This window comes from Agelaius tricolor, unplaced genomic scaffold (genome assembly GCF_023055355.1).
Source record: "Agelaius tricolor isolate 1412-34295 unplaced genomic scaffold, bAgeTri1.0.p SCAF_38, whole genome shotgun sequence".
Lineage (NCBI taxonomy): Eukaryota > Metazoa > Chordata > Aves > Passeriformes > Icteridae > Agelaius > Agelaius tricolor.
Genome location: NW_027269298.1, coordinates 3954817 through 3972293, shown reverse-complemented (window position 1 = coordinate 3972293; position 17477 = coordinate 3954817). Strand labels below are relative to the sequence as shown.

The 17477-nt window shown below is 53.7% G+C and overlaps 1 protein-coding gene across 7 annotated transcripts in view; it reads left to right on the top strand.

Moving 5' to 3' along the window:
- Nucleotides 1-17477, top strand: part of KCNT1 (potassium sodium-activated channel subfamily T member 1) — an 81799-nt gene that overhangs the window by 7490 nt on the left and 56832 nt on the right. For 5 of the 7 annotated variants that reach the window (XM_071454175.1, XM_071454176.1, XM_071454178.1 and 2 more), the window contains exon 2: nt 5798-5977. The exons of 1 other annotated variant lie outside the window; for it this stretch is intronic. In XM_071454175.1, coding sequence (XP_071310276.1) covers nt 5798-5977 — 180 coding nt within the window. Of the gene's footprint in view, nt 1-5311; nt 5681-5797; nt 5978-17477 lie in introns of those variants that run through there. One more of the 7 variants, XM_071454179.1, reaches the window with a different exon arrangement.

Sequence of the window (17477 nt, the reverse complement as noted above, 5' to 3'; positions counted from 1 at the left end):
ATGCTGAGCTGCCTCTGCCACTCACGTGCTGCTGTGGGATCAAAGAAAAGGGAAAAAGGTTTCTCTGTGGGGCTGTGCCTCCTGTGAGCCTGTCACAATCCTGTGTGCAGCAGGACAGAAGGGATGGGGAGGTGTGGGGCTCGATTGCTGAGGCAGGGCTGCCTAACCAGGAAAGTGGCTCTGGACCTGGAAGGTACAATTTCTACTTCTATCTTCTAGAAAATAGCATTTGCCAGCGGGGGAAAGGCTTGTGGAGCTTTGCACTGACTCACTCTTCCTGTTCATTTTCCACGTGAAACACACAAAATGCTAATTTCTGTGTGAGGCCTGTGGTGCTAAATTGCCTGTGCTTGTTGGATGGATGGATTTGTCACAGGGCTCAGCTGCTCTGCACAAGTTCTGAGCAGCAGCAGCTCCTGACGTGGACAGTCCAGCTGTCTGTGGGGATGGGAACTGGGATGCAGGAATTTAATCTGGGAGACTGCACACATTGTGAGTGTGTGTAGAGATGGGTGAGGGTGTGCTCTGCAGGTCTGTACCCAAACCAGGGCTGGAGCCAAAGCTGCTCAGGCTGCAGGAATGATGGCTTGGGCTGGGATGGGCCTCTTCACATCCTCAGAGCTCCTCAAACTCTTTGAATCAGAAGATCTCAAACCCACCATGGGCCACTGTGGCACCTCTGGGGAGGGACAGGGGATGAGGGCCTGGGGCTCGTCCTCAACAAGGCAAGACAGGGCCAGCAGTGGCCTGGCTGCTGCTCACAGAGAGAGGAGGTGTTGGCAGAGAAATCAGCTCTGAAATGAGCACCCAGACCCTGCCACGGGGCTGTCCCTGCAGGGCTGGCAGGGGGATGTGCTGCCTCCCAGCCTGGCTCCAGGGACCAAACCTGTGTCCCCACACGTTGCAGCCATTAGGGGACCCCGCAGGGATGTCACTCAGAGGGGAAAAAAGCCCCAAACCACCAAGAGAGGGGAGAACAACTGTAACCTGGTAACCAGAAGAGCTGTGGGAGGAGAAACAAACACCAGATGATTGTATATATTTAAATAACTATAGGAAAAGAAAGGGCAGCGTTTCCTGTGTGCCTTGGCTCCCTGGAGAGGCTCGGGGAGCCTGGTGCTGGCTCAGGATGGATCAGGGTGCAGGACCAGGCTCTGCAGCCATGGCCGGGTCAGGGGAGACAGGACATGGAAGCCCTTGCTGTCCTGGGGCTCTGGAGAGGTGTCTGAGCCCTTGAGTGCAATCCAGATTCTCATCCTATGATGGTCTGGGCCAGCAAAGAGCAGCTGGAGGCTCCTGCCCAGCCAGTGCCCATTTCCTGCCCAGAGCTTGGGCCGTGCCAGCAGACTGTGTCCTGTGTTGGTGCCAACAGCGAAAGGTCAGACCCTGTGTGTGATTCTGCTGCCCTGTTTCAGCCAGGGATTGTCCTTTCCGTGCCCTCAGAGGTGACAGGAGGCACAGCAACAGCAGCCTGGGTGCTGCAGGGGCTGCTGGCTCCCAGCTGTGAGGGGGCTTTGCCTGAGGAGGGGATGTTGGTGCTGGACACGGGGTGCTCGCGTTCCTGGCAGCACATCCAGGCTCCCTGGCCATGCTCCTGGGGAAGGATGGACTTGGAACAGATGGTGCCAGCAGGGCCTGCTGCCTCTGGCTCCTTTTGCAGCTTGGAGTGGGAGAGGAGAGCTTCAGGCTGGAGGTTATGCAAGAACCTGCCCCAAATGTGGGTGCACCTGCTCTGTTTGCACAGCCCTGCCAGCAGAAGGAGAAGATCTCCTCCAGTAATTCTGGTGCTGACGGAGCAGAGGTGTCCCTGAGAGCTCTGGGGCTCCTGAAGGTGCCTGGCAGGTCAGGGCAGCTCCATCCCACAGCAGTGTGGGCTCTGTGGTGGCCCTGCTGGTTTGGGACTGGTTTGTGGTGGGAAGCAGGAAGGGGCCCTGTGGTTTTTGGGGTGTGCGAGGAAGCAGAGCAGGAACTCGGGTTGTGTCCTTCCTCTTTTTGACAGACATAGCTACAAATAAGAATGGAAATCCTAATCTCTATTACGAGAAGCTCCCTGCCTGTGGATTTTCCTGTGAGCCAGAGCTGCCTCTTGGATCTGGGGAGCTCTGAGGAACTCCAGGAGCATGTGGCACTGCAGAGCCACCCCGAGCTCCTCCTGGGCTCTCTCTGGTTCTGTGCTGGCATTTCCAGCCCAGGGCAGGAGGAGGCTGAGCCCAGCCCAGGCTCAGGGAAGGATGGAGGGAACTGAGGCAGGCGCGGCTCTGGGCTGTGTGCGCTGAACCAGGCAGGGCTGGCTCTGGGGCTGGCTGGGTCACACAGGGCTCAGCCCAGCCCCAGGAGGCTGGGAAGGGCCCTGTCCCCTCCCCAGGGAGCTGCCCAGGCTGGGAGGGAGACGCTGCTGTAGCTGAGAGTGAGGAGTGTGGAGGTTTCCATATGCTGATGGCAGCACGCTGTTTTAGTGGTACAGGGTTCTGGAGGAAGGAAGGAAAGGGATGATAAAAATAAAGCTGCAGATCTGTATTTAGCTATAAACCACTCCAGGATTTTTTTTTTTTTTTTGGTAGTATTTGAAGACTATGCAATAAATGAGCTTGTTCATGAATTTTTTATTTTGTACCACTACAGCTTTGAAGAAGTAGCCAGGTTGCTGTGGCATTTCCATAGCTCAGGATCCCTGTGTTTGGGAGGAGAGGTTGTAAATCCTCTGTGCCAGTGTCAGGGGATTTGTGTGCTGTGCAGGAGCATTTTTGTCCAAGACATCAATGTACAATATCTCAAAGTCACTGTGCAATTGATAAAGACATCATGACAAACAAGCAAATGCAACATTTCATGTAGTGAAGCTTCATCCAGAATAAACAAATGTGCCAAAATTTTAAAATTCTGAATGATTTTGTATGCAAGAGTAAGAGAAAATGCATTCAAAGTGTAGCTGTTACTGCCAATGGGAGAAGAATCTCAGATGCAAATAGCAAAAATTGTGTTTCCAGAGCTACTGATATAATTGGATTTTACTACAGATTCTAAGTGCTGATAAAGGACAGTGGTGAATATTTGCTTTGTTTCATGATCTGACACATGATCTGAGGCCAGGAGAGATGGATTAATTGAGTTGGAAAAGAATCATGTGGAAATAAAAACCAAACAGCACCCAAACCCCAAGAGATGTGTTTGATATCCAGGAGAAGGGCTGGGAACAGCTGTGAGCATCCACAGCTCCCACAGTGGGCAGGGTGAGGATGGCCCTGCCTGCCCAGGAGCTGTGGGCAAAGCTGCCCTTTCCACATGGCAGGCAGTGTGCCCAGGGCTGTGCAGCTCAGCACTGCTTCAAACAGGCACTAGATAACCCCTGGAGAGCACTGGGTGTGACAGCCTCCTTCAAACACAACTGCAGGCAGCCCCATTTGGAGCCAGGCACCTGCCTCCCCGCTTTAAACCGTGGTTATGAGAAGAGGGTGGATAATTTTTAAAAATTGCATTTTCTCACGCTGAAATTTGCCTTTCAGAGTGCTGTCCTGATGGCCTAGAAACAGCCTGCTTTTGGCCTCATTTATCATAGTTAAGCTCCAAGAGGAAAGACTTAATTGTGGCTTTCTTTTTCTCTTTTTTTTTTGTGCTTAATGTTAGATCCTCCTTTGCAACACGAGCTGGAGGTGGTCAGCAAACCTCGGTGTTTATATCAGTGGATCCAGAGGGAGTGCTTGAGTTGACAGGAGCTTGGTTTGATTTATCCTGAAGACCAAGTTTTGGATCAATGAGTAGCATAGAATAACCTCCCCAGTGCCCAGGGCCCTGCACAGATGCATTCGTCAGTGCAGAGCCCTGGCTGCTCTGTGCATATGGCAGCTGAAAGGAGCTGAGCAGCTCTGGGGGGGACAGAATTAAGTGGCAAATAACAGCAGTGAGAACCATCTGAAGCGCTGAGGGCGGGCTGGGCTGTGTGCTGGGGCTGTGCTCAGCAGAAATTCTGAAATCCTGCATGCTGACTGCTCTTCTGGAAACTCGGGAGCAGCAGCTGAGCAGGGCTGTGGGATCTGCTCAGCTGGGAGCTGATTTACAGGGCTGTGAGGTGGTGGGGAGAGAAGAGGATCTGAGGAGCCTCAGCTCCCATCCCTGCAGCAAATCCCTGATCTGTGCTCAGTGCTGGTTCAGGATCCAGCTGCTGGAGGCTCTTCTGCCTTTGCTTGTGCAGGGTATTCTGGAGGCAAAGCTGTGGGAGGATGCTGGGAATGGGTTGGAGAGGCTTTGGAGGAGACTCTTGGAAGAACATCAGACAGGAGTTGGAGCCTTTCAGCTCTTGGCTGCCTCACACTTCAGTTACATGTGAGGGACAAAGAATCAGCTCAGAGGCACCACAGCTCCTCTTCCAAGCCCTGTCCTCCCCTCTTCCCACCAAGAGTCTGTGAAATTGGTGCTCCTCTCATGGCAGGGATGAACTTCACCGATGGAGCCCAACCAGACAGGATCAGGAGCTGGGGTGCTGCCTTTGGGGTCTCTGCAATGCGTGGCTTTGCTGCTTTGTGAGGTTTCAGTTCAACCCCAATCTGCTGTGATGGGTGGCTCGAGCTGATGTGGGCGGCGGGGGCATACCCACGTTCTGGTTGGTAGATGTGCTTTGAGAAAAGAGACCAGAGACAGCCCTTAACCCTCTGAAACAACCTCCCGAGGGCTGGCTGGGCTCCATCTCCTCCCTGTGGGTAGTGGCCACATGCAGCTGCTGCCTGTGAGCCACCGCCTTGGGTCCCTCCCAGGCACTGCCCACCCCCTGATGGAGCCACAGGCATGCCGAGGGGTGGGTGATGTTTCCTCCTGGCCATGGCCATGCCGAGGGGTGGGTGATGTGGGTGATGGATCCTCCTGGCCATGGCCATGCCGAGGGGTGGGTGATGGATCCTCCTGACCACGGCCATGCCAAGGGGTGGGTGATGGATCCTCCTGGCCATGGCCATGCCAGGGATGGGTGATGTGGGTGATGTTTCCTCCTGGCCATGGCCATGCCGAGGGGTGGGTGATGGATCCTCCTGGCCACAGCCATGCCGAGGGGTGGGTGATGTTTCCTCCTGACCACAGCCATGCCGAGGGGTGGGTGATGTTTCCTCCTGGCCATGGCCATGCCGAGGGGTGGGTGATGGATCCTCCTGGCCATGGCCATTCCGAGGGGTGGGTGATGTTTCCTCCTGACCACAGACATGCCAGGGATGGGTGGTATGGGTGATGTATCCTCCTGGCCACGGCACTTGGCAGCTGGACAGGCGACTGACTCATCAGCCTTGGCGGTTTCTCATTTAATCCCGGGGCTGTTGGGATGATTTAAGTGCCAGCAGTCCGGAGAGGAGGTTGTGCTTGAGCTTCTGCTTCCAGCACGGCTGTGGAGCCATCGCCTTGCCCGCCTCCCATCCCCACTTTTCGCCGCGGGGGGAGGCTGGGGGTGGATCTGGGCTTGGCTCTCGATTATCTTGCGAGCACTTTGATTTCCTCCCGGCGATCGGGCTCTTCCATTGGCTCCTCTTGCTCTCCGTCGCTCTGCTGCTCGCAGCCGATGTCCTGAGCCCGGCGCCGCTGTGCGGGGCGCTCCGGGGGACCCTGCCCGCCCCGCCGGGCGCTGTGCTGAGCGGCGGAGCCCCGAGCCACCCATGCCCCCGGGGGGAGCGCTCTGCCGGGGGGGCACCGCCTGCCCCGCAATGTAACCGGGGGTGCGGGGGGGCGCGGGGCCGGCCCCGGAGGAGGGGCAGGGGCGGGCAGGGCAGGGCCCCCCGCGCCCCCCCATTGTCGCTGTCCCCTCTGTCTCTCTCTCCCGCAGGCTCTCGTCGCCCGGCGGCTGCGGCGGCGGGGACGGCGGCGGGAGCCGCAAGAGCGGGGTCATTCTGGACATCGCCTCCCTGAAGATGACGGAGCTGGAGTCCGAGGTGCTGCCGCTGCCGCCCCGGTACCGCTTCCGCGATCTGCTGCTGGGGGACCAGTCCTTCCAGAGCGACGACAGGTTCGGGGCACACAGCGCGGGGACAGCGCGGGGACACCAACCCGCCGGCAGGGACACACGGACCTGGGGCTCTGCCGGGGCTGGGGGGACACACACGGGGCGCGGGGACACACCGGGGACAGCTGCGGGACAGCGGAGGGGACACGGGCGCGGAGCTGTCCGCGGTGCCGCTCCCGGCGCGGAGCTCTCCGCGGTGCTGAGGGCGGGAGAGGCCGCGGATGGCCGGGGCTGCTCGGAGCTGCGGGCACTGGGATGCGCTGGAGGATCCGGCGGCTGTGGCACCGCTGGGGTGTGCGGGAGGAGGCCGCGGGTGCCCCGGGGTGCTGGATGTGCTGGGAGCGCCGTGGGTGCACTGGGAGTTGCTGTGGGTGCACTGGGAATTGTTGTTGGGTGCACTGGGAATTGTTGTTGGGTGCACTGGGAATTGTTGTTGGGTGCACTGGGAATTGTTGTTGGGTGCACTGGGAGTTGCTGTGGGTGCACTGGGAGTTGCTGTGGGTGCACTGGGGGTTGCTGTGGGTGCACTGGGCCAGCAGAGCTCTGTGGGCACCTGGCTGCGTCCTGGAGTCCCACCAGGGGCTGGCAAGCAGGAGAAGGGACGGATGTCTGGGGGAGGTGCGGGAAAGTGAGGGGCTGGTGGAACTCCCTGTGAATTTGTGTGGAATTTGGGCTGACAAGCATTTACTGAGGAGGGACGGCTCCTCCAGGCTGCCCTTGGATGCTGTCTGGCAGCAGGGTGGCTCTGGAGAGCTGCTGGGGTTGTGGTGCTGCTCTCCCTTCCTCAGGATGACCACAGGAATGGCTTTTTTGTGCTGAGCACTGTCCTGCTGTTCCTGCCTGGCTGGGATTTATCCAGTGAGCAACAGAGGGAATGCCGTGGGTGGCAAGAGAATTCCATGGGCAGAGCAGTTCAAGCGAGAGGAACAGGCACCTTCCCTTCAACTCTGCTCATATCATAAATGCCAGTGCTAATGGGGAGTCAGGTGTTTATCTTTCCCTACCAATTAATTGCGTGATGCAAACAAAGAGAGATGTAATTCTTGTTGGAGGAAACCTTTCAATTACTGGTTAGTCCTTGACTAGCTGCTGTGTGCCTGCTACACCTGCATCAAGGTTTTTTGTGCATTTCTCTTAAGAGATAATTTCTTTTTTTTTTATATGTACAAGTATCATAAAAAAAAAAAAAGTGAATTTGGCTTTGAGACTGTGAATGTGGGTTTTACAAATGTTCTCTATAAGTGTTCCTAACTTTTATCGCTGCATAAAATTGGTCTGGCACAAAAAGGAATCTGTGATCCTGGAGGTTTTAAAGCCCAGATTTCCTTAACAGACACTTAAACATTAATATAGTTTTATGATACTGAGTGAGAAGTTAACAGGAAATTCCTGCTGCAGAAAATGTCTGGCTTTCAGAATGGTTGTGATACGGCTCATTTGGTCAAGAGTGAAGATTTAATAGTTTTCATATTTAAGTATTTGGAAGCATCTGAAATAGGGAAGATGGCAATAGCAGCAGATTGTGTTCTTTATGTATTTCTCTGGTTACACCCCTTAACCTTCATTTTCCTCTAGATTTGAGTCTTTCTGATTCAGCATCTCTCTTTAATTTTAATGTGGAGATACTCTGGGTTGTTTTGTTAATTCATTAGCCCCATTTCTCAAGAATTCATTAGCATTGTTTCTCGAGATATCTCAGTTTCACTGGCTCTGTGCCGTTTCCTTGAGTTATTTGATTTCCCCTTTGTCTGGAAAACGCTGATAATTTCATTGTGTGGGGGCTTGCAGATCTCCGAGCCCACGTTTGCTGTTCACTGGAGTCCACTTGACTTCCCTGGGAGCTGAGATGAGCTGTGGGCTTTGGGAAATGTTGTTGTTAGGCCTAAATTCCAATCCAAGTCATTAATAATCGTGAGACCTTGTGGCTGAACCGAGCTTGCTGGAGTAATTATGACTAGTTCATTAGCCTGCTCCAAACCCACTGAATCAGGAGCTGATTTAGGAAGAAAAAAAAATGAGAAGCAGAAAGGACTTTTTGGCTTTGCTGTGCTTGTGGATGATAAGCAGCTCAGAGCTGTGCTTTGAAGGGCTTTGTTGCAGCCCTGGCAGGGATGTGCTGAGGAAAATCCCCCCACAAACTCTGCAGGGAACCCGGAGGGGTGAAACAGAGCTCCCTGGACTGGGAGATGTGACACTGAAGGAAAGCACCCATAATGCTGAATATCTCTTTTATTTGTCAAAGGAATGCTTAAATTCAATGTCTCAAAGGTCTGGTTTTGAGCATTACCCTGGAATGAGTGTGCTGCTGGAAGTGAGGAGGTTTCTGGGGTCAGCAAAGACTGAAAGGATGAGAGGCCAAAGGGGAGCCTGGGGTTTGCTGCTTCTGGAGAGTTAAAACTGCTCCTGCTGGAGATGAATTAGTGCATCTTCATCACAGGGGATGCTGAAGAGACACCAGCCCTGGAATGAGGTAATGCTGGAGCTTGAGGAGATGAGAGCTCATTGGAACAAGTAGGTAATTAGAGAGCTGTGGTACAGCAGGGGGAGAGAGTGGGTCCAGATAACCTCTGAAACAGAAGGGACTAATCAGTGAGTGTGAGGTGGGATGGGTAAATTAGGCTGCTCCTAATTTACTTTTGTTTTTGGGATGTGAAAGGTGATCACAGTCGATCTGAGCAGGGCTTGCTCCTTGGCAGGTGGACTGATTGACAGGAGAATGAAATAACACTCATTCTCCTGTGGTGGATGCAATAAATTGGCCAGGAAGCAAATAGGAAATGGCTGGCTGGGAAGGGAATGTGGGAGGAAAATGGATTTGTGAGACAGAGAGAGAAAAGCCTAATGACAAGCAAATCTAGAGTTGTCAAGCCCAAGATCTCTTTCCAGGATCATCTTACCATCTTCAGAGCTCACTGCCACGAAGGGTGGAAGGCTTTGGGCTGAGCTGTGTTTAAATTCTGGGCTTGACATTTCTGGCAGGTCTCTGGGCTGGAGGAGCAGGGTTAGGTGTCATTCACTCTGGATTCCCAGAGGCTACAAGCAGCTCTCAGGGCAGGAATCTGACTGCTGGGGCCTGGGAGGTGATTTCTGCCGTGGGGAGGGAAGGCTCTCTTTGGAGCCTTGCAGTTGCCTCTGTTATCTGGCATTAGTCCTGCCCAGTTCAGAAATTTCCTTCCCATTGGAAGGTGCTGTCAATGCCAATACTGGGAGAAAAATGGATTTGTTCTGCTGGCTCCTGGCAGTGCTGCCTTTCTTATCTCACTGATGTTTTGTGGCCATGAAAGCACCCAGAGCCTCTGCAAAGGCAGAGTTTGAGATGTTGAGCCTGTGACAAAGAGAAGGTGAAGAACTGGGGGCACAAACCCTGCTGGGGCCTGGCTCCCTTTTCACCTTCCTGGCATGGGAATCCTCTGGAAATGGGAACCCTCTGTGCCAGGGAGCTGTGGGAGCAGGGCCAGGGATGCTGGGGAAGGGAGCAGGAGCTCAGCACAGCATCCCCAGGGCTGGGGCTGCCCAGGCTCCTGTTCTGAAGGGATGCTGCCAGTGCTGATTAAAGGCAGCTGAGAAAGCACATCTGCTGGATGGATAAATATTGTTTCACACCCCAAGCTGTGGCATCCCTTTGATGTTTGCTGTCCTGGCTGGGGCAGTTTTTGATCTCCTGCATTTCTCTTTTCTTGGACAGTGCTGACAGCTGGGTTGGGGCATGTATAAAAAAAGCCCATAAATAAAATTAAACTGTATCTCAGAAAAGTGTTCATTAGGAGCTTATTTGTTGCCTAATTTGAATAGTCTGAACACTTTCCAGAAAATCATCGTCAGAAGCCACAGTCCTATTTACAGGAGCGAGAAGTAATGGATGTCACTTTGATTAAGTGCATTTTTCTGAGGCTAATTATCAGCAAAAAAATCATTTTGATGGATGAGAATGTTTGGAAAAGCTGCTTGTGCAGAAGAATTCAGAAACTTCTCCATAAAATTTTAACATCTCCTATTTCAAATCAAAGATATTTTGGGTGTTGCATAACCAAGAAAAGAGGATTTTGTCAACCGAGGCCAATTCTTTTAAATTTCTGCTTTCAGTTTTTTTAGAGTCTTACAACTTCTTTGTCTGTGATCTGACATCTGGTCTTTGTCTCTAATTTGTCACTAAGTGGTGGCTCTAACTCTTAGGTCAGAATATGCTTGGCATGAGCAAAGTGAAGTGCTGCAATATCAGCCTTGGAGGATCTTATCCCTGCAGTTTTCGTGCTAACATGCCCCAAGTGAGCTCCTCATCAAAATGCATCATTACATTAATGGAGCTGGGGAGTTTTGTGTTCCCCAGGCAGGTTCTGTGGCTGAGTCCTCACTTCATTGCTATTTGATTTAATGGGCAATTTTCCTCATTTTATTTGGAAGATGCAGATGCCAATTTGAAAATTCCAATTTGTATCCAGAAATTAGAGACATTTGTTTCTCTGCTGGTGAGGTAATGGCAATATTTTAAATCAGCGCACAGCCTGCTCAGGCTGTAGCCTCTGTGCCAGGGAAGGTTTGTACCTGGAATTAGGAGATTCAGCTCTGCTGCTTGTGTGCCACAAAATTCCCCTGGGGGAGGCTCTTCATCCCCCAGCAGTGTGACCCCTTGCTTGTAAAGCAGGATGGATATTATTGCTAATATCCCTTCCCTCAAAAATGGTGTTTAGACCTATTTCCACCATTCCTGGGTGCAGAAACTCTCAAGGGGCAGCTCAGTGATGATGCCTGAGCAAACCAAGTAACAAATTGAAGGTGCTGGGATCCCAGATGGGAGCTTGGGAGTGCCTGTGCGTCCAGCAGAGTTAAATTGCTTCTCCTCTGCTCCTTCCACCTGGCAAAGCAAAACCCAACCAGTTATTAATCAGATTAGGCTGTTTAATTAATGAAATAATTAGATTAGGCTGTTTCCCTGAGTCAATGCTTTATCAAGGAAGTTTCTGTGTGACAGCACAAGCAGGAGTTTGCCCCTGCCAGCCCTGCATGGTGTGGGCACCTCCTCACCCTTAACAGGGGCAAAGCCAACAGATGCTGCCTCTGGATTGCTGAGCCCAGCCCCAGGTGGGACACACCAGCATGAGGAGCATTGGAAGCCTGAGGCAGATTTATAAAATTGATTTGGGTTTTCTTGTGTTTGCAGAACTTTTTAATGATAGCATTCTTAATTGAGGTTTGTTTTTCCAGTTGTTCTGAAAGGCTGCAGGGATGATTCCCAGTGCTGTGGCTTAATTGCAGTGCTGCTTGGAGTTTTTTAATTGATGTTTCCTTGCAGCTATTGGTGTGCTCTTGTCTCCTCGTCTTCAGGCAGGTACCCCTGGACATTGGCAGGAGTATTAGGAAAATTATGAAAGTAATAGAGCAAAGAAGAAACACAGTTCTCTTGTAATTGTAACTATTATTTTATTTTAAAAAATGGCCATTGCTTTTTTCCAGGGATATTGTTTTCACTGTCAGCAGTGGGCCCTTGCTTGCAATAAAAGAAAGTGCACGTAGCAGGCTGGTGGAATGAGCAGAGGTGTCCCAGGAGTGCTGCTGTGTATGGCTGTGCCCTGAGGAAAAGGAAGAACAACATTGATTTTCAGTTATTTAGTGCAATTTAACACCGTGGGCTCAAATTTCCGTCCCTCCCTGGGGTGGTTTTCTTTTCCCACTTATTTACTTTCCCTTTGGTTCCTTTTCTATTTGTTGGGGGAATGGGTTTGAAAGAGAAAAGAGCATTTCAAGGTACCTGAGTGAGGGAGGAGCATGGGCAGGGGCTTGGTGAGGTGGGCACATTCCCCCTGGGCTGCTGCTGAGCTCACTCATTTGGGCAAAATGAATTGTTTTACTCCCCTCAAGGTGTCGTACAGGACACACTGCAAGTCCTAAATGAGAGATTTCCTGGCAGGCACAGTGCAGAGGGCATGAGGAATGCTGGAGTCCTGGCTCCTGCTGTGGTAAACGGGACAAAGCTCCTTCCACGTGGTCCTGGCGTGGCTCTGGAGCTGCTGGGGCATCTCTGGTGGCTCCTGGGGTGGCCCTGGGGCGTCTCCCTGCCAGGGGAGCTCCTGTGCCACCTCAGCCTGCTGGGAAAGGGCAGGGGCAGCTGCAGGGGGAGCCAGGGGAGAAGCCTGGCTGGGTGTGAGAGCTTGGCAGGGCCTCCAGCACAGGGATGTGCCGGGCTGTGCACACACCACGCTGCTCTTTGGCAGCACAGCAGGGCCCCGTGCCTGCAGGAGTCCCCAGGAGGGCTGTGCAGCTTCAGGTGAGGCTGGAAGGTCGGGCTGAGCCCAAAGCTGTCACCACTGCTGCTGTGGTGACAGCACCAGAAACAACTTGGCAGCTGTAGCTGTAATTGCAGAGAATGCATTAAATTTTACTGCTCTGTTTTCCCACCACCTTCTCTCATCGCAGTTGCATCTTTGTTCCCAAGGGAAATAATTTATTGCTGCTCTGAAGGTGTTGCTCACTGCTTTTCCTGTGCACAGCATGTTCAGTGCCTGGCAGCTCAGGCAGCCCCTCTTGGGGGACACAGAGGTTCCTGTCCCTCTGTCCCAGCCCTGTGGTGATGCCAGCCCTGCTCAGGTGTGAGCTGCTCTCCCTCAGACCCCTGTGTGGCTGTGAGGTCACCAGCAGAGTGAGTAACTTGGCTGGTAATTGCTGCTGTGCATGTTCCTGTGAGGCACCTCACTCATTTTATTGTGGTCTGTGCAGCAGAGGGGCTGAGACAGGAATAAAAGGCTGGAATTTGAATCCAAGCACCTCTGGTTGTGAGAAGTGCCACCGACAGACAGGAGCAATCCTTTTCTATTCTGGCCCTGCTTACTGAGAGGGATGAGAGCGCGCTGCCAGGGGAGCCCTGCAGCGAGCACAGATTTCCCTGCCATGCTGCATTTGCCTCTGCTCCACTGGCACTTGTCTGGATCCAGAGCAGAGGTGGAGGTGTTCTTGTGCAAATTAAATCCCTCATCCTGCTCCTGGCTGCCAGCTCAGAGTGGCTCACACAGGCTCTGGGCAGGGCTCCTGCCAGCTGCTCTCAGGTTGCCCACCAAGGGTTGGCAGTGCAGCCTCCCAGTCCCCAAACCTGGAGATTTTCTCTATTATCAGTCCATTAATTTGCTGCATTGCTGCAATTAAAAAAAAAATTATCTTTCAGAGAGTTTCTAGTTTAGATTCTGCTGCTCCATCACACTTTTTATCAATTAACAGCATGGAATTTCATCGGCTCCGTGACCTCATTTCCTCTCTTTGTGAAGCTTTTTGTTGCCATTTTAGCAAATTTCTGGCTGCTGTTTTACTGCAGGGAGAGGATCAAAGTGCAGCCTGCTGGAGCAGGCAGGTCCCTGTGGTGCCAGTCTGACTCTGCTCTCTGTTCTGTCCCCACAACCTCATTGATGTTTTAAGATCTCCCCTGCACAGCCAGAGGGCTGGAAGGAGGATTTCAGGGTTGCAAATCCCCTGGCAGGTTCAGCATTTCCCCTTTAATTATTCTAGGTAATAAATAATTGATAATGAAGAAGTTTGTGGTGGTAGAGTTGAGATGCAAGGCCTTGGTGAGAACAGGAATGCCATGGGTGTCAGCACGTTGCCAGCAGATTAGAGGAATGTTTTCCAATGTTCAACGTTTTCCAAACTTCTCAAACTCAGCAAACCTGTCCTTTAAAGCAAGTAGTGGGTGAAGCAGTGCTTGGAAGCATTTTCAGAGTTATTTTCTGTCCTGAAACTCCCCCAGCCATGTGGTGCAGGGGCAGACGTGCCCTGCCAGGGCCATCCGTGGTTCCTGGAGGAGCTCCAGGAGCTCAGAGTTGGCTTTGCCTCTTTGGGTTGCACTGGGGCCACAATTGCTTGGTCTTGCTTCTGCCTTGCTCCAGACAGAGCATCTGCTCCTGTCCCTTCAGGAGACAGCCTGGAGCTGTTTGCTGGCCATAGAAATGGTGCTTTGTGAGAGGAAGGCGGGGAGCAAAGTTTATGGATGGGCACAACACCTCGTGGCTGGGACACCCCCGGGGCCATCTGTGGTCAGTGCCAGCGTGCTGGGTGCCAGCCCTCAGCGTGGGGGTGAAGGTTTCTGCAGCCAGGTGTATTTTCTGCACTGGTGTTTCCCCTGTGCTTCTCCTGTGATGTTTTCCCCCATGGAACGGGGTCCCTGTAGCCAAGGAGGGGGCACATCCTGCTCATGCTCTGCCATGCCCATGGCCTGGCTGGGTTCCTGCCTGCAGCAGGTGGGTGGGAGAGCAGGGATGTGGAACACCATGGACAGGCGACCATGGGGGGCTCAGAGCCAGGGGGAAGGGATGGAAGAAGGAGGGATGTGGGAATTTGGAAGGAAGGAGGGATGTGGGAAGGGAGGAAGGAAGGAAGGATGTGGGGAGGGAGAGCAGCACACTCTGCCCTGCCGGGGGTGGGTGAGGTCAGCAGGGTAATGTGGAGTGAAAGAGCCGTGAATTACTGGGGGCCTGTGACTGAAGTGTGGGGACACAGCCAGATGTCCCTCCGTGAAGCTGGGAGCTTCAATCACGTCTTTCCTTCGTGTTTCTGCTCTTTGGATGAACGAAAATCTTGCCTGGGGTGAGCTAAGCAATGGTGAGGGGTGGGTTTGTACCTGTGCTGGTGCAGAAATATCCTGGTTTTCTCCATGGAGCTGGGCTCTGGTGAGGTGCTGGCTGTCCTGTGTCACTGTGCCACCGTGCCCTGGTGTGTGGCACACTGGAGGGCTGGAGCTGGAGCTCCTGGCACCGGGGCTGCTGCAGGGTGAGGAGCAGGGCCAGGACTCTGCCACCAGAGCAGGGTTTGTGTCCCTGGCCGGGGTCTGGGTGTCACATGGAGGGATGGAGCAGGGGCAGGTGTCCCCTGTGCTCTGCAGCCCTGCTGCTGTCACTGGGGGTGTCCATCTCAGGCACAAACTGTCCCTTGTGTGACACCTCTGCCCCAGCCCTGGGGCTGTCGGTCTGTCCCTCTCTCTGCCCCGCTGCCTGTGCTTTGCTGGGCAGGCTCTGATGTCGCTGCTGTCACCGGCTCCTTTGTCGCGGGTGGGTTTTGCTGCTGCTCTGCCATCTCACTGCGGCGGGGCCCTCTGGAGGCCAGCGCACACATCACTGCCGTCCAGCTCCACAAACCCAGGGAAAATGGCATTTTCTTGTTCTCTCCAGGACCCTCTCTTGTCACTGTCTTTGAGCTTTTGGTTGTAGCTTCACATAAAGCTGGCTGCTGTGGCGTGTTTGTCCCTGAGGTGCTGGGTATGCGGTCTGTTGGGCCTAGGGGAGTGAGGAGTGGGTCTGTCCATGTCTCCTGTCTGTGCAGCCACCCATGGCCACTCTGCCAAGGCTGGAAGTTGGGATCCTCCACCCAGGGAGGGTCCTGAGGGAGGTGCTGCCATCCTCCTCTCTGCACATCCCAGCTCCTGGAGTTAAACATGGATCTGCAGGTTCCATGGAACCCCAGGTTCCCTCAGACCTGGTCCTGCTCTGCAGAGGGCTGTGGTGAGTTCCTCTCTCCAGGATGGATTTTGTCCCTCTCCTGCACTGCTGGGGATGGACACGGCTGCTGTGTGCTCTCAGCCTCTGCTTCAATAGCAGGATTCTCAGAAAAGCTTCACTTTGAGGTGAGGCCAACCCCAAGCCCGCCCCGTGTGAGTGAGTGACCATGACTGGGATTTGCAGGGGTTTGGGTGTGGATTTCTTTGGGTGGTGACTCCCCTGCCCTGTACTCTGCTGCCTGTGGCTCCCAGGGGAGGTTCCCCAGCTCATTCCCATTCCCATTCCTGGACTGTCGGGCTGGTGTTTCCCCAGCCCATTCCCATTCCTGTCGTGCTGATGTTTCCCCAGCTCATTCCTGTTCTCATTCCCATTCCCGGACCATTGGGCGGGTGTTTCCCCAGCTCATTCCCATTCCTGTTCCTGTTCCTGTCAGGCTGGTGTTTCCCCATTCCCATTCCCAGACCATTGGGTTGGTGTTTCCCCAGCTCGTTCCTGTTCCCATTCCCGTTCCTGTCAGGCTGGTGTTTCCCCAGCTCATTCCCATTCCCATTCCTGTCAGGCGGGTGTTTTCCCATTCCCAGACCATTGGGCAGGTGTTTCCCCAGCTCATTCCCGTTCCCATTCCCGTTCCTGTCGGGCGAGTGTTTCCCTAGCTCATTCCCATTCCCATTCCTGGACTCGGGCTGGTGTTTCCCCAGCTCATTCCCGTTCTCATTTCCGTTCCCATTCCCATCGGGCGGGTGTTTCCCCAGCTCATTCCCATTCCCGTTCCTGTCGGGCGGGTGTTTCCCCAGCTCATTCCCGTTCTCATTCCCATTCCCGTTCCTGTCGGGCGGGTGTTTCCCCAGCTCATTCCCGTTCTCATTCCCATTCCCGTTCCTGTCGGGCGGGTGTTTCCCCAGCTCATTACCGTTCCCATTCCCGTTCCCGTCGGGCGGGTGTTTCCCCATCCCGGAGCGCCGGGGCGGGGCGGGAGCGGCAGGGAAGCTGCGGGAAGCTGCGGGAAGCTGCGGCTGTGTTTGGATTCGGCGGCTCTGCCGCGCTTCCTGCAGCCCACGCAGCCTCCAGAGCAGCCGAGTGCGGCTCTGCAAATTTAGCAGCTCCCTCCAGGCGGGGAGCTCTCCTCTCTGGGCCGTGGGCAGAGCCACGGAGCTGCTGCGCGTGCCTCATTCCCCGTGTGTGACTATCAGCAAAGTCATTTCTTTCCTTGAGATTTGCTGCAAAGAGTTTCTGGCTGTAGAAATGGACTTTGCGAGAGCCCCCAGCCCTGTGTGAGCCTCGGCCGTGGGGCAGGGTCCCTGTGGCTCCAGCACAAGCTGGGGTTCGGGAGCAGCTGGAGCTTGGTGGCTCCATGCAGGTACGTGTCACCTCCCTGGTGGCAGCAGCTGTCAGGGAAAAGGTCTCCTCTGTCTGGGAGAGAGCAATGTTTCTGAGGAGCAGGTGGTGAAGATGTTCAGCAAATGTCAGCTTGAGACCTTGCCATCCTGTGGGCAGGAGTGACACTGCTGAGAAATGTGTTATCCTGTCAGAAAGCGGCAAAAAACGAAGGGAAAAAAAAAAAATCCCCCGGGGAAATGTTTACGAGCGAGGCAGGGCTTTGCCAAAAGTGGGCGTTTTTCCAGCACGGAGCCTCGGGAGCGTGAGCTCTTGGAGCAGTGGGAATCCTGCTCCAGCTCACACCACTCTGTGCGCCTGAGCCACTCTGCCTCGGTCTGAACGCCTCAGTCACTGCCCTGAGCTGTTTCATTTGAGAGTGGCATTTTCACTGAGGCACCGTGTTGGTTTGTAGGTGAGCAAAAAGCAGTTTAAACAGAAAAGGATGCTGCAGATGGGTACCAAACACAGCTTTTCAGAGCTAAAGCACTGCCATATCTCCTTTCAGATGAACTCTGCTGGTGGTGGCATTGCAGAGACCCAGAGACACTCGTTTGCCCAGTGTCCAGTACCAGTGTGTGAAGTGCATAATTGCATCTGGGCTGAGAGCTCCATATGGGAGTATTGTTGAAAATTTTCTCATTTAATGAAATGGG